The 16,988-nt window shown below is 39.3% G+C and overlaps 1 protein-coding gene across 2 annotated transcripts in view; it reads left to right on the top strand.

Annotated features, from left to right (window-relative positions):
- LOC144020576 (ephrin type-A receptor 3-like) overlaps nt 1–16,988 on the top strand; it is a 141,455-nt gene that overhangs the window by 33,146 nt on the left and 91,321 nt on the right. For both annotated transcript variants that reach the window (XM_077524206.1, XM_077524197.1), the window contains exons 3-5: nt 1,869–2,069; nt 5,762–5,869; nt 6,991–7,342. In XM_077524206.1, coding sequence (XP_077380332.1) covers nt 1,869–2,069; nt 5,762–5,869; nt 6,991–7,342 — 661 coding nt within the window. The remainder of the gene's footprint in view (nt 1–1,868; nt 2,070–5,761; nt 5,870–6,990; nt 7,343–16,988) is intronic.

Raw genomic sequence — 16,988 nt, 5'->3', positions numbered from 1 at the left:
ATAAACGTTTGGGGGCCTCGCGGCTTCAAAAGTCTTGGCCTATCGGCTATTCAGATCAGTGGCTCGTCTTATTCGCTGATTCTTCTTCTACGCTTTCCGCTATGGCAGCTCGACAGCGCCACTCCAGACTTGGCATATATATTACAGCCGTCAAACGTCCTTGACGTCTTCTTTTGGACACTCACATGTCTTTAGACGGTTCTGTACAAGATTTGTTTGAGGAACGAAGCCAGCTTTGCGTCCGTGTAAACAAGGCCTTAGTCACTTGTGTTTTGTTATTACTTTGAGTTGCGGTCTTTTAAGTATTTTGTTGGTTTTTAATTTAGAGTTTCCACTGTACCCTGTAGTGTTTTTGTTAAGTTCAGTACACATTCCCAGCCTTGCTTCTCCTGTCTCCCTGCACTTGAGTCCTCAACCCTACCTTGCAAATGACGTGTTGACATGTTAATTATATGTTAATTTAGTAGGATTACACACAGAGGTCCTGTATTGTTGTATTTTTTAAAAAACAATAGTTTTAGTCTGTTCTTTTTTTTATTTGTAATTAGCATGTTTTACACAACACGTAATACATTTATGCATTCAGGTTAATATCAGTACATCAGTACAATTTGGTACAAATAAATGTCTCAAATTGTCAACATTTTGCAGCGCTTGAGGCTGTTTTTTAAATTAAAATAAATGTAATGCAAATAATACAACTGCCTGCGATTGGCTGGCAACCAGTTCAGGGTGCACCCCGCCTACTGCCCATAGCCAGCTGGGATAGGCTCCAGCACCCCCAGCGACCCTTGTGAGGAGTAAGCGGTTCAGAAAATGGGTGGATGGATAATACAACTGCCTGCTGTTTTAAAAATGAGGCAAAATACAATTAAAAATATTACAAATAAACAACACATTCGCTCCATGTTTGTCCAGCGCACCTCCAGCTGCTGAAACTTCTCTCGCTCCACTTTTTTGAGCGTCGTCGGACGTTAAAGATTGGTATGATTTCCTACTAAATTCGCATGATGCAGCAGCCCATGCTTATACGCTCGTCAGGCCATATATCATCATCACTGAGAAGGAGCTTGAGGATCAGGATGATGACAGGAGTGCAGAACAAATATGGTGGTCCTCACGCCCCGCAAACATTTCTTCCTCTGTGTGTGTGTGTTTTGGAGCGTGCGTCCAGTTGCTTTCCCCTTCAATGGATCAGATATCTTTAAACACTCAAACCGCATCGGTTTATTTTTCTTGTCTTTAAGGAATAGAAATGTTCTTTCTGTGCGTGCCGACTGTGTGCGTGTGCGTGCATGTAGATAGAAATGTTTTCCTGCTCATGCGAGAAGTGGTCTCAATTACTGCCTTAGTCACAAGTGGAAACAGATGGTAGCAAATGATGTGAGACAAAGTTGCTCTGTCTTACCTATCCACACACACGCACACACACACTTGTACGATCCTTCCAACTTCACTGGAGAAAAACACAAAGACGGTCCTCTAGTCATCTAGACACAGCTCATCACTCATACTCAGCCCGGCTGACTTAAAAACAGAACTTATAGGTTGTGCTACGCCGCACTTGAGTGAGTGTGAGCGCAGTCCTCCAAAAAGCCAACCTTTGGACTGAGATCTGCTTTGTCCACAAAAGTATCTTGCGGTGTGTGTTGATGCTGTCAAGTAAAGCTGTGCTGCTTGGTGTTTCTTTCAAAAATAGTTTTTTGTTCCATTCCACTTACCTCAACCGTTTCCTCTTCTTTCATCTCGTCTTACCTTTTTCAACATGCACGGTGTGATAGACGGCTCGTTTTTCTATAAAACAATAAAACGACTTGTGTCCAAGCGCAACATAGTAATGCGAATGTACAATGTTGTCTTGCGTTCAGTGGGAGGAGATCAGCGTGATGGATGAGCGCAACACGCCGATGCGGACGTACCAGGTGTGCAACGTCATGCAGGCCAATCAGAACAACTGGCTGCGGACGCGACACATCAGCCGGGAAGGAGCGCAGCGGGTTTACATCGAGATCAAATTTACCCTGCGCGACTGTAACAGCCTGCCCGGGGTCCCTGGAACCTGCAAAGAGGTTTGTGTCAAGTCACACAAGCAGCAACGTGTGAATTTACACTCACTGGCTACTAGGGGTGTGAATTGCCTAGTACCTGACGATTCGATTCGTATCACGATTCACAGGTCACGATTCGATTCGATACCGATTAATCCCGATACGAATTTATAAGTCGATTATTGCGATTTTTTTCATTCAAATTTAGAAAATACTAATCAGTAAGCTTGGAGAGTGTAAGATTTATATGAAAATGTATTATTTATTTATCTGAAATTTCCGTCTTATAGATGTTGTAATCTGTTTCATGTTTGAACAGCATTAAAATAAAATATTAAGGCTTAATGTTCCGTTCATATAACATTCTTCCATGCTCAAGGTGTGAATCCTAACCCGAAGTCAGACGTTTTGTTGAATATTTTTCCATTAAAAATGGAAGTTTAAAAATCGATTCACACACACACACAAAAAAAAAGGCAATGATGATAAGACGTTGAATCGGTAAGACTACCGAATGAACAATTCTGGAAAAAAAAAATAAAAAAATAAAAAAAATAAAAAACGATTTTTTTTTTTATTGAATCGATTCGAGAATCGTGCGATGTAGTATCGCGATATATCGCCGAATCGATTTTTTTTTAACACCCCTACTGGCTACAACACCTGCACAATCAAATGTTGGGTGAACCAAAATCTTGGTTGTTGGTGAACCTACACTGAACAAAAATATAAACAGCATTTATTTTTGCTCTCATTCTTCACGAGCTGGTAGATTTCTTCTGTGTACATCAAAGGCCTATTTCAATCAAATATCGTTCACACTAATGGCTCACTGTTGGCCTCTCACGTTGTCCTAGCAACAAGAAAAACTGAGTTTGAAAACTTGGACAAACTAGCTTAGTACTAGTTAGGACGAGGCTAGCACTAGCTTAGTGCTAGCTAGAACCGGGCTAGGATTAGCTTTGCGCTAGGTAGGACAAGTCTAGTACTAGCTTAGGGCTAGCTAGAATGAGGTTAGCTCTAGCTTAGCGCTAGCAAGGATAAGGCTAGTACAACACAACGGGGATAGATTTAAAATAGGACCAAAGAGAAAACAACATCCTGGGTTCTGTCGTTGGTCAGGCAAAGGTGTTGGATGATGGAGGTAAAAGTTATTTTAAACTAAAAAGGAAAACTGATCAATAGGCCAATGTAGGCTACGTTCTGATATGTTCGAATGAGATAAGTGAATATGACTTTGTAAACGTGATGAAGGTAAAGTGGTGGAAAAGCGCACTCCATTAACTGTTTAATATTTTGATCAATTTGTATTTTTCATTTGTTGGTTTATGGGGTAATGTACAATAAGTGTCCGATTTGAGTTGATTCGGGGCTTGCAAATAGTAAATAGTAAATGCTGATTTTGAGTGCGAGTCTGGGCACTAATACACACCCATTGAGCATGTTTGGGATGCACTGTATTAGTGTAACAGCTTTGCACAGCCATGAAAGAGAAGTGGGCGGACATTCCATGGCCAAAATCAACCTCTACTGTATGAAGGAGATGTGTACGCATGGCAAATTGTGGTCAAACTTGATACTTGCTGATTTTATGACTTTACATCATCTCCCCAACACAGTGAAACTGAGATTTTTTTTGGTGGCTTTTTACTGTGGGCAGTCGAAAGCTCACGTGTGCAATAATTATACTGTGTAATCAGTTTAATGATGTGCGCCACCTGTGGTGAGGTGGATGGATTGTCTCAGAAAACAAGAATTGCTCACTAGAACAGATTTGTTACCAATATTTAAGGGAAATAGTCCATTTATATACATAGAAAATGCCTGAGATCTTTGAGTGAAGCTCATGAAATATGAGCGCAAAAACAAACATGTTTATATTTTTGTTGACTGTAAGTTGACTGTATTAATAAATTAAGAACTCTCCGACAGTGCTAGCCAGTTTTGGATGCAGTTGTCATATATATATATATATTTTTTTTTATCGAATGCTGTGTCTGGCAAGTGTCTTTTCAGGCTCGAGCATGTCAGCCTGACCGCTGTTAAACAAAGTCTCCGCCATATTGTGTGGTGAAATCTTCACATTTACGCACGTCACTGAGTTCATACTGTAGCAACCTCATGCGGCCGTCTTTTTGAAGAACAGTAAAAAGCCTTTTTTTTTTTTTTTTTTTTTTTCTGCGGCAGGAGATCAATAGCACAGCAGAGAGTTTGATTTGAAGCAAGTCAGAATTGGATTGTCTCTCTGGAGTCTGGCCTAAAAATGTGGAAATGATGTGTTTGGTGATATTTAGTATCAATGTAATCATTATTTTTGATGAAAATGTGTAATAAAAATATTCTGACATTTACATAGTTGAACAAATTTACCTTTCAGGATGCCTTCAGCTGGATCATCTAATTAGATCATTGAAGGCGTCTGACCTTTACGTAATATTTGTTCCAATTAGTTGCTGTTGGTTTACATCCCTTTGGCAGATTACAGAGATGTAAAATAGCTGGCACAGTCAAAACAATATTCAGCGTACACTTGCCAAGCACAAATGAACGAAACAAAAATTTGCCTGCCTTTAACTCATTTACTCCCAATAACGTATAAATACGTTTTTTTAATGTTCTAAGTGTCCCAAAGACGTATTGATACGTTTTTTTGTTTTTGTTTTTTTATGCTAGAGCATACAGATGGCTTTGATGCAGCCTCTCAACTGCAAAGAACGGTTGCAGAAATGGTAGTTATTACACAAAAGGCCAGCAGGTGGCAGCAGAGCAAAGGAGATCAACCAGGGCCATGTAGAAAAAAAGCTCAATTACTTACAATTTTAAATAGATATGTGAAAACTGATGAAACTTAGCTCTCTTCTAATGCTAATTGCTGCAAAACGGAAACAGATAGAAACATACTCTTTTTTTTTTTTTTTTTCCTGATGAAAGAAGAGACTTTAATCTTTCTTTTGGTAGGTTCCATGCTTTTATAGCAATTGAACACAATATTCTGTGGGCCTTGCAAAATCGGTCAAAATCCAGTAAAACAGCCGGGAGCGAACAGGACTGCTTCTGAAAATGGCTGGGAGTGAGTGAGTTAAAAGTCATATCTGATTTGAACAACATTATTAATTAAAAATATGCACAGTATTTATGTAACAATACAGTGTGTTTATTATGGTATTGGGGCAGAATTGCACTGCAGTTGCATCAAACTGTTATTTCTTTGATTATGCTGACATAGTCAACATTGTGGGTACTGAATTGAGTGACTTACTGCGGCAATAAAAAAAAAAGAAAGAAAAAAAAATCAATTTTCAACATTATTTCCCCCCTTTTATCTTTCCAAAAATTTAGCAAACAATGCCCGAGAGACTCTTTCCGCAGCTCCTCGTATATTTTTAATTCCTGATATATATTTTTCCACAGGCCCCCGTTTGCTCATATCTGTGACTTTACTGCTCCTCTCTATTCACTTCACTCCACTTTGTCTGTCTCATGCACTCAGTCACTGACATAACATTTCTAGAATGAGTGTTGGAGAAATGATATGAGATTTCACCGAGCAGCCTTTTCAAAGAGCTGCACATAACTTGCGACTAGTTATCGAGACATGATGGACTGACGTGAGAGGAGAGGGCAGCAAGCTTGTTAAAGTTTCACATTGGGGTGGACTGCTGTATGCCCAAGAATTTTATATATACCTTTATTTATTTATTTTTTCGGTGCAGACATTCAACATGTACTACTATGAGTCTAACAATGCCAACCTGTGGTTCATCAAGGAAAGTCAGTATGTCAAGATCGATACTATTGCTGCAGATGAAAGTTTTACGCAGGTAAGAACACATTGCACGCACACACAAACATAAATAATACTGCACTTAAATAAAAAAAAAAGCCTCATAACTAAAACAATATGAATTTTAAATGATCCTCAGTTTCGATTGACACTATTTATTTAACAATACAGTGTTCCCCAGCGGATTTTTCTGTGAACATACAGTATATCGTCTGTTGCGGAAATCCTGTGGAATATCACAGAAATATACAGTATTTAGTGTTGATTGTTACAGTTTACTTTGTTACTATTAGGGCCCGACCAATTAATCAGTTCGCTGATTTAATTGTCTGATATTATCGCTTTTAAAATCATGAAAAATGTGCCTTTTTTCCCCACATATAAATGGTGACTTTTACATTTCATTTATTTTTTTTCATTAACACATTACAACGTAAGACAAAGATAATAACGTTTAACCATTGCTCCACCCAAAAAACAAAATCTGCCTGTCTTTCCTATTTGAGCTGAATTTTCTCCCTGTTGTAAAGTTAAACAAATTGCAAAGGAAAACGTATCGTAAAACTGCCTGTGATTCATATCTTTATTGTTGCAAGCATTAAAGGACCCAAAACAAGTTATTTTATTCATTACATTTTCATTTTTTAGTCGGCCGATTAATTATTAGTTCTCTGCATTTTCTTCCAGCAAATATCAGAATTGGCAAAAGCGTTAAAAAAAAAAAATCCATATTGCTACTTATTGTAATACCTTCTCATGTGGGGAAGGAGAGCCACCGTTTGAACCCCAGAAAGACAGTAAAACATAGTGAGCACACTCATGCAGAAGCTGCTGTTGGCCACAGCTCACAAACTCAGATTCACCACTCCACTAGGCCCCGCCTCTTAAAGGCACATTTCTAACATACGAACACTATTTTTGCATCTCTCCACAAAAGACGATTCGATACAATAATTGATCAATGGAGTATGATACAATTCAAGGATTTAACGATTTATGGTTTGACTCAATATGGTACGTTTATTAATCTGCAACAACATCAAACTAGACTATCCTAGAAAATAAAATTGAAATAAACAAAAGAAATCATTAGTTTATTTGCTTGCTAAATCAGATGGACATTATATAATGTAATGGACGATGTCTCCTTTTGTGTAGGTGGACGTTGGCGACCGCGTGATGAAGCTCAATACGGAAGTGCGCGACATCAGCAACCTGAGCAAAAAAGGCTTCTACCTGGCCTTCCAGGACCTGGGCGCTTGCATCGCTCTGGTTTCGGTCAGGGTCTTCTACAAGAAGTGTCCGCTCACCGTGCTTAATTTGGCCCAGTTCCCCGACACCATAACGGGGGGAGACACAGCCCTGGTGGAGGTCCACGGAGCGTGCGTGAATGCCTCCGAGGAGTTTGAGGTTCCCAAGATGTACTGCAGCGCAGACGGAGGCTGGCTGGTCCCTATCGGGAGGTGCGTGTGCAAACCGGGCTTCGAGGAGAACAAGGACATCTGCCAACGTGAGTCGACTGCCTGTCTGAAATGTCGATGTATTCTGGCTCTCTACAATGTGTGGAAGGGGATGGCGGCGTATTTTGCTAACCAGTGCAATTAGTGTGCGTATTCGTGTGAGTTTGAGAGTGGAGGAGCAAGAATGCAAGATCAGTCCCTTGCAGAGATCTGTGGGAGATGCTCTGAGGCATCTTCTCCTCTATTTAAGAGCTTGCGTGTGTTTGTCCAGCTTGAATATCTCATTTTCCCTGCTGAGCTGAGGAGAGCACAGTTTGAGAATGTGTTTGAGAAAGTGTTTATTGGTGCGTGCGTGTTTGTGTTGCAAGAGGAAAAAGGTATGCCCGAGGAAGGCGGTTATTGAGTCGTAAAACTCCACAGATGGCATGTGCAATGTGCGCCGTGTTTGTATGCCTGCTTTGCCCGCATGTATTTGGGAGAGTAAGCTCTATTAGATAGACGCCTTCCCACCGTGTCCCCGCAGGCTCACTTTCCTCCTCCAGGATAGAGAAAAACAAAATCATAGATATTCATCCTCGCAAACTTGCAATCCGAGCCGCATAATGCAATCTCAGTTGTTTTGGAGAAGCGGCCGCCAAGACACCCTGAAACCTTGGCAGTGGGGCCTTGGAGACAAGTGAGTAAGTACAAGCTGTACGCTGCAGCCTGCGCACTGCTAATGTGCACAGATTGTGTCGCAAGTCTGGCCGCGTCTCAATCGCGGTTGAGCTTCGCGTCTGTCTGCTGCTTGTTTTATGGCGGCGGATTTCAGGGAGTTCACTTCCTACCCGGTGATGCTCCCTTTCCTTATATTGAAATGTACACTCTATTGGCAATCGGCTGTTTATGACCTACGCAGGAAAAGCTTGTTCGACTTTATGGCAAGATTTATGGCTAGGCCGACTCCCCCTCCACAAGATGTATTAGGCTTTACACAATCAGGATTTTTCGGCGATCACAGAGCAGCGACGAACCAATCACAATAACCGATAACGATAACCAATTGCCAATTCAATCAGCAACTTTTATGTTTACTTTACTGTCGACTGTCGCCATTCGTGGGGGATAGGGACTGGCCCGGCCCACAAATAGCATAAACACACGTATAATCGATCACAATTGAAATATATTGGGTGGAGGGGTTGTGCATCTCTGTGTGCCCTGCGATTGGCTGGCAACCAGTTTAGGGTGTACCTCGCCTACTGCCCGAAGCCAGCTGGGATAGGCTCCAGCATCCCCCACAACCCTAGTGAGGAGAAAGCGGTTAAGAAAATGGATGGATGGATGGATGGATGAATGGATGGATGGGTAGAGGGCAAAAAATTAAACCCAAAAATTGTCCCCAAAAAAATTAAAAACATTTAGTATAATATGTACTATGTCTTATTTCACTGAACCAGTCAATGATGTCATTGACCAATCGGGGAAATTAAGACATTACCGTCCTGCATAAATTGTAAAATATCAACCAGTCCTGACTTTCGTATGGGTAACCAAAATTACCAAAATAGAAAATAATTAAAAATGAAGTAAAAATAAGAAATATAAGAAATAGAAATAAGAAATATAATTCAAAACTCATATACATGAAAATTAATATAAATTGAAATGACTAAGGAAAATGTATAAATAAATAAATAAATAAAAGTTCAAATGAATACAAAATAAAAAAATAAAAAAAATAAAACAATATTCACAAATTAAAACTAAATACAAAAATAAACATAGAAGTAAATACAAAAAGAAATATAAAAATTGAATTAAGTATATTTTGAGTTACATAAATAAACAAAAATAAATACAGTGTGTGCGTGTGTGTGTTAATTGACATATTTTTTTTATGTATACAGTCTATGTTTTTTTTTCTGTACGTGTGTTGTTATATTGCACTAAATCTCCTCATTTGAGTACCAGGACTGAAATAAACGTGAATGAGTTTTTAGCATAGTAGTAACATATGGAATGGACTGCTATTTATATAGCGTTTTCTTTTTTTCTTTCTTTCTTTTTTTAAGCTATAGTGCCCATTCCAAAGCGCTTTACAATATACCACATAGTAATTTTTGATGATACTATATTCACGCAGCGTGCATTGCAGTGATTCAACAAAAAAGCAAAAAAAAAAAAAAAAAAAATGTTTAGGTTCAGACAGGCTCATTCTTCAAACTTGTTATCACAAAATTGAAAGCATAGAATAATAAAAGGGTTTGGTCAAATGAAAAACAAATATAGGTTTTCTCGTGCATCTAAAAACTGAATGAAGTCCCAATACTTTTGTGAATATGAAGTCTCTAAAGACCGATCCACGTAGCAAAGCAGTTGACCTGCGTGATCTATGTGACCTCATAGGCTTACAAGCCATGTTTTAGTAGACTGCAGAGAATATAACAAGCGAGCCGCCACATTTAACAAGCTAGATTTAACTCACTAATAGTGCACTTGTGTGTATGCTGTCACTGCAGTGAGGGGGTCTCAGATAGACGAAGGTCAAAGAGCAGGAATCATGTGACCTTTGTGTTGTGTAATAACTTATGGTGAGTAGATTACTGGTGGACAGGCTTCCATTGTTGGCCATAAATCCTTTTTGCTTGGAGTTCAAGTGAAAGCATATTTGCTTGTGGGGTGATTATTTGAGAAACAATCAACGGGTACTTGCCAAACAATTTTAATTCCCTTGTGATGATTAGAAGCATATCGGTGGCAGGCTTTTCTTCACCACCTACTCAGTCTTAGCAAATGTATTTTGGGCAATTTAGGCATTTTTTTTTTTTTTTTTTTTTGGCACATGCTCTCAACAGCCAACACTTAATGACCACCTGCACAATCTAATGAGATCCAACTCAAGAGACTGCACACACACATACAAAAAAAGGCAAAAATAATAAGGCTCCAATTTTGATTGTGTGTGTTAGCAGTCTTGTGAAGTGATTCCAAATAACTTTTCTGGACTAGTATTGCATCGCCCAATTAATTTGGGGGAGCCAAGATGTTTGGTTTGTATGGGAGCAAGATTAGGCAATACATTTTTAACATATTTCCCTAGCATTTTGGTCCAAATTGTCTCTTCCCCATTTTATTTCATTGGCTGTATGTGATCTTGACATGTCCCCACAGATCTGAATGACTGGATAGATGATAGCCCATACGTGCAAGCCGTACAAGTCACAGGGCGGCCATCTTGCTCCTCCCATCTCGCGAGCAGACTGTGTAAACTATGTTTACTGTGTAAACCAGTGGTGTCCAAACTACGGCCCGGGGGCCATTTGCGGCCCGCTGTCCATTTTTTAGTGGCCCGCGACATATGCTAAAAATGGCATTTGACTCAGTTCAAATAAAATAAAAACAAAAATGTTTGGAGATGGTCAAAGTAAGAAGGGAAGGTGTCAAAAAACACAGGGGTTATTAAAGGTTATTTTAGTTAACAAACTAATGAAAAAACTAAAATTGAAAAAAACAATTTTGTGAACGAAATAAAAACGAAGATGCTTTTTAAAAAAGAAAACTAACTGGAACTACATTTTATGTTTACAAAACTAACTAAAATAAAACTATAATTATAGCAAAAATGTCCTTCATTTTAGTCTTTGGTAATTAATTTAATGCATGAGCCTTTGGGGATGATTTTAAATGTGATTTTTAGTAGATTTATTTTGTTATAAACCGGAATAATGACGTCACGCCCATGGTGTTTTTTAAATATTGTGCACAAGTAATACACATAAAAAAAACCTAAAACTAATACTGAAACTAACTAAACTAAAACTAAGCATTTATTAAAGAACTAAAACTAATACAAAAACTAACAGAACCACCCTGAAAACTAATTAAAACTAACTAAATTTAAAAAAACAAAACAAAATAAAAACTAAAATGACTACATATTAAAATAAATTGGTTTATTTACTGTAGCATTTTTCTAAATATGCAAAAGCACAAATAAATTATTTGTACAATTTTTAGGACTAAACCCAATTTCTCTTCATAACATTACGTGGCCCTTGCGTCTTTCTGATTTTCTGGATGTGGCCCTCAAATGAAAAAGTTTGGACCCCCCTGGTGTAAACTATACGGTATACGTACAGATTAGACATATAGAGCTCGTAGGCAGTTAGTATAGGGTGGAGATGGAGGAGTTGTGGCGGTTTGGTCACTATTTTTTAACACGTAAAAAAAAAAAAATAAATAACAAGTATGTCGGAATGTGCTGCTTTGAATACCCCCTTTTTCTTTTATCGCTCAAGTCCTTCGACCCCAATATTACAATGTAGATTTGGCGGAGGCATCTTTTATTGAATTACAGTTATAATTCTTTAATAAAAAATACAAGTTTCCTCCTGTAAACATCATTAAGCATATAATTTATACATGTATTTCAGGCACGTTGTAAAATGTCTGAAGTCCTCTTGTTTATTTTAACACATTTAAAACATCATAAATTATGCTGTTTCTACTAAGTACTGTCTCAAATGTTCCCCAATTTCGATACTGTAAATGTATAGGATCGTATGCCGAGGAACATTTATTGGGAGGAGCAATATGGCGGCCTCGCGGCTTCAAATGTCTTGGCCTATCGGCTATCCAGTCATATATTTCAGGTTAATTCATGTCCCACACAAGCTATGCTAACGACTGTATGTGTAATGAGTGGTTAAATGATACTACTGGTAAGTCTTTTTTTTATTACTATTATTATTATTATTAAACACGGTTCTACTGTCCACAAGTTATTTCATAAAATAATTCATTTTGATAATCTATATTCTATGTCCATAATTATCCATCCATCCATTTTCTTGACCGCTAAATGATGATGATGATATTGATGTAAGCCATTACAATTAATTCTAAAACAGTTCTCAACATAAATGTGTACACACCAAATGATTTATCACAAATCCTTTGCTCACCTTTCAGAATCAATATTTTCTATTTTCGACAAACTACTCACATAAATGTGAGCAATTGATTACAGACGGTAATTGTCAATGTGGACACACAAAAATGTCATTTCATTGTGTTCAGAGAATGCGATAAAATGATTATTTTTAGAGGTGGGTGTACTCATTTATGTTGATGCATCAGCATCCATTCTCCATTAAAAAAAAAAAAAAAAAAGCCATAAGAGGCCGCATCGAGTGTTACGCTTTAATGTGTCCCGCTTAGAGGCTGCCGCGTCCTCTTACACCTCTACGGTGGCTCTAAACAAAATGTTCCTGCCCTGACACATTCTGAAGGTCCTCCGGTGGGAAAACGCACGCTGCTAATGCATTTAAATCACCCTCTCGCGCTTGCCTCTACACAAAGAGTTGGGGGAGGAAATGGACGGGCATTTGTGACTCTCATTGTGCAGGTGAACAAGTCTTGTAATGGCCACTTTGAATTCCTTCTCTCCTGTTCCTTGTTGCCATTTGGCCGCTCTGACGTTCATTGTTTTTCCGTGCTAATGTTCTGTGTGGATCTCCTCCTTTTTGCCCCCCTTGAGCTGCCTCATTTTGTCTCACTGTTTGTCTCTGACTCCCATCCGCGCTCCCCCCCAGCGTCTCTCTTTGTGTCCCCGTCCCTTTCTCTCTTTCTCTCTCGGTGTGAGGCGCTAATGGAATCATTACTAGCCTTTCTGTGTTAGACAAACAGCAGACACCTCCAATTACTGCCCCCTTTTTCCCCTGCAATCTCCCTCCTCTATGCTAACCTAACCTCGCTTTGGTGTCTCTCGATAATGGGGCTTTTCTTTACTCATTGTCCTCGCACATTTCTTATGATATTGTCTTCCTTTTTCTTGCACGCTATCTTTTGAAACTTGTATAGAGGTCTTAGCCATCCTTATTCCTTAGTCATCATCATGTAGCAAGAGTCAATTCTACCAGCTTAATTTGATCACGTGGGCCACTACACTTAAAAAAAAAAAAGACAAAAGTGGCATAATGTGTATAACAAGCTATTTGCATTTTTCCTAAACATGAAGTGCATTGCGTCTATTGAGTACATTGGTATACAAGCCAAACCCAATAATAATAATAATAATAATAATAATAATAATAATAATAATAATAATAATAATACATTTTTCACTCATAAGCACCATATGGTGTATGAGACCAAAATAAACACGTTGAAACATTACACAGTAACACAGTATTACACAGTAACACAGTAACAATACTGCTGGTACAACAAAAACATATGCACACACACACAAAACAGTTCTAGAATCTTGAGATTTACACAATTATTCTGCGTGGTCAAATCTACAGAAGTCTTTGCATTGAGATATGAGTGACCCAACACCCCCAGTTGAAGTATACTGTCAAACTACTGTACACATAAAACAAGGGGAATTACATATTGCACATTAAAAAAAATCATTTAACTTTGCATTAACGTCTGCTAGCTTAATGCTAACACAAAATTGGAAAGGTCATAGACATGCTAATGAATAGCATTTACTGTATGTGGTGGTTTTATAACACTTTATTTAAGTAATATGTCACTTGCAGTAGTCGTGAAACTCTTCTTAATTTGTGTCTGCATGATTATGTTTTTATAAAGTATAATATAGACTTCCATTTTCCTTTTTAAAACCCAAATGACATTTTTTTGTTTGTATTTATGGGAATGCTAGAACAAATGAATTATATCTACATTCATTTCAATAGGAAAGATGATTTAAGAAACAAGTGTTTTGAGATTTGTGGTCAAGGAACAAATTAACTCACATTTCAAGGCACCACTGTACCGATCCAATTGCTTCAGTGTGTCAATAGTTTATTTATTTATAATTTACCATGAAGCTTGCTGAGAAATTCATAAACAGTAAACACACTTTTGGTAAGTTAAAGAAAAGCTAGGAATAGAAAGTTGAGAAAATAGTTTATATGTTTATTGTTTGAACTGAACTCGTATCATGGCTCAGATCTCAGCAGCCCCATAGCTAGCGAGCGGTATCCCAAGGTAGGAACTTAAATGGGAAAAGCAGGGGGGTTATAGTTGAGTAGAAGAGAGTAAAGAGGGAAGCAAGGCACCCCACTGTGTCAAGTCTGAAATTCAGACTTATAATTATCACCATGCATGACTGCTTCTACTGTTGCTACTACATATGTTTTACTACACCTTCACATCACCGCACCCTGAAAGAGCCAACACATCTATCTATCTATCTATCTATCTATCTATCTATCTATCTATCTATCTATCTATCTCGCTGTCTGTAGAGTTTGCTAACTAGCTAAATAGCTAGCTACCTCAATAGCTAGCTTATAGCTCGATAGCTGGATGGATGGATGGATGGATGGATGGATGGATGGATGGGTGGGTGGGTAGGTAGGTAGGTAGGTAGGTACTAGGTAGGTAGGTAGGTAGGTAGATAGATAGATAGATAGATAGATAGATAGATAGATGGATGGTGATTGTGTAATGCTGTTATGTTTGCCTGTTATATCACTGGCACGTGTGCCGCCTGTGAACTGAGGCGTGCGCGCTAACAACACTGCGGCTCCATCACATGAAATCATACTAATGCGCTTTGTCACTTGATGGGGACTTACACAATCTCTCCCTCACTCCTACTACACCATCATTTGCACACTCCAGGAGGCCACCACCTCCTTCAGACACGCTTGTTTGTCTCTTAGACATTCTGTTCCCATCGCCATTACTCCCTCCATTCCTGCTTTGCACTCCTTCGTCCTCTCCTGCTTTCTCTCAGACGACAGGGAGCATAGTAAAAATCTCTTCTCAAACCTTTGTAAGCCCAAGGGGTACACGTTGAAGGGCAGGAGTGTGTGTTTGCATGCGTGTTCTGTCCTCTTCTGTGTGTCTGACAGCGCCAATTACTGCCTCAGATGGAGAAAAGAGAGTAGAGAAGGACAGACACCTGTCACCTCAACACAAGTCCTCACAAGACCTCCCCTCATTCTTTTTCCTCGGCATGCCACAGTAGTAAAGCTCTGCACGGCACTTCTTTTTGTTGCATACACAGCTCTATTTACCAGCATTCTCCTGGTGTATTTGGCATTTATTTGGTACTGCAATAGTGATGCAACAACCTAACTTACAGGAATGAAGCAAAAGACGCAATGCATTTAGATTTCTTTTTGCGCTCTGAAACACTGGACTGAAAGTGGATGTGTGAATGAGTGAGGAGCTCAAGGCTCAGGCACTGCTGATTGCTGATATACTGGACATACAGTACAGTACAGATCTTCATAAAGATAGCCAGACTATTTAGGACATTATAAAATAGCACTCAGACCAAGAGTAGTGGGACCTCTGCCAAGGCTTAAACATTTGTCACCTGCAACAATCTATAATGTAAGATATTAAGAGCATTTGGAGGGCGGGAGGCGGGGATAAAGTTCCATTCAGAGCCACAATTTCTTATGACCAAAGGAAACAAAGTGTTACACGATCCTATATAAGCATCGCTAATTACAATGTGATCTGATGAGGTTTGACAGAAATATAAGCATCTGAACATGTTAAATGGGATTTTCCATGTTCAATTTACTTTGGTGCCAAATGCTGCACAATCTGAATCTTAATTTGACAGCAGACCTTCAGATCCTGCAGACGCAGCAAAATTTTAACCCTATACGCCCAATTCACACTGACTGCGGAACGGACGCGGTGCGTTTTCCGTACAGCAGCCGTACGGACGGCGCAAGAATAGAAAGCATTCGAGTCTGCGTGTCAATTCACACCAGCTGCAGTGCGATGCGGAACAGATGCGACGCTGCGGATTCCGCATGCGGATTGTCATGAAGCGGAAGAAATTACACGAGCCGGACAGGAAGTCGGGTATCTGCATCAAGGTAGATCCGGAATACAGCGGTCGATCACTATAACGTGGTTCACTTTATGCGGCTTTGCTGTATCTCTGAATTTTTTTTGTGCAATTTTGCATGCATTTTTTAGCAGTAATGTACTTATTTTATCAAATGTATGAAGGTTTGAACATTTAGAATGTTCAAACAAGCGAGAAATGTGAGAAAATGTAAATGTGTCGATGAGAAACGTGTATAAACTGTGTGGTGAGGGGTTTTAGAGCCTTAAAACATTTATAATAAATGTAAAACATAAAGCTAACTACTTCGCGGATTTCATTTATTGAGGGTATTTTTTGGAACCTAAGCCCAGCGGAAAATGAGGGAACACTGTATTTGAAAATGGGCAGTGGATGACTGGATGGCATGACGTCCTCCTCCCAGTTCTGAGAAGTCGGGTTCGAGTCCAGGCTCCGACCTTTCTGGGTGGAGTTTGCATATTCTCCCCGTGCCTGTGTGGGTTTTCTCTGGGTACTCCAGTCTCCTCCCACATTCCTTTTTTTTTTTTTTTTTTCTTTAAAGAGCTCAGAATTGTTCATTCGGTAGTCTTACCGATTCAACGTCTTATCATCATCTCCTCCCACATTCCAAAGACATGCATGGCGCTCTGAATTGTCCCTAGGTGTGCTTGTGAGTGTGGATGGGTGTTCGCCTCTGTGTGCCCCGCGATTGGCTGGCAACCAGTCCAGGGTGTACCCGCCTACTGCCCAAAGCCAGCTGAGAGAGGCTCCAGCACCCCCCCACGACCTGTGAGGAGTAAGCGGTTCGGAAAATGGATGGATGCATGTATTTCAAAATAAAACTGTTTGAGAACTGTTTGTGGGGGTTTTTTTGGGAG

This window comes from Festucalex cinctus, chromosome 1 (assembly GCF_051991245.1).
Source record: "Festucalex cinctus isolate MCC-2025b chromosome 1, RoL_Fcin_1.0, whole genome shotgun sequence".
Lineage (NCBI taxonomy): Eukaryota > Metazoa > Chordata > Actinopteri > Syngnathiformes > Syngnathidae > Festucalex > Festucalex cinctus.
The sequence above is the reverse complement of the archived record's forward strand: the minus strand, read 5'-3'. Positions and strand labels throughout refer to the sequence as shown.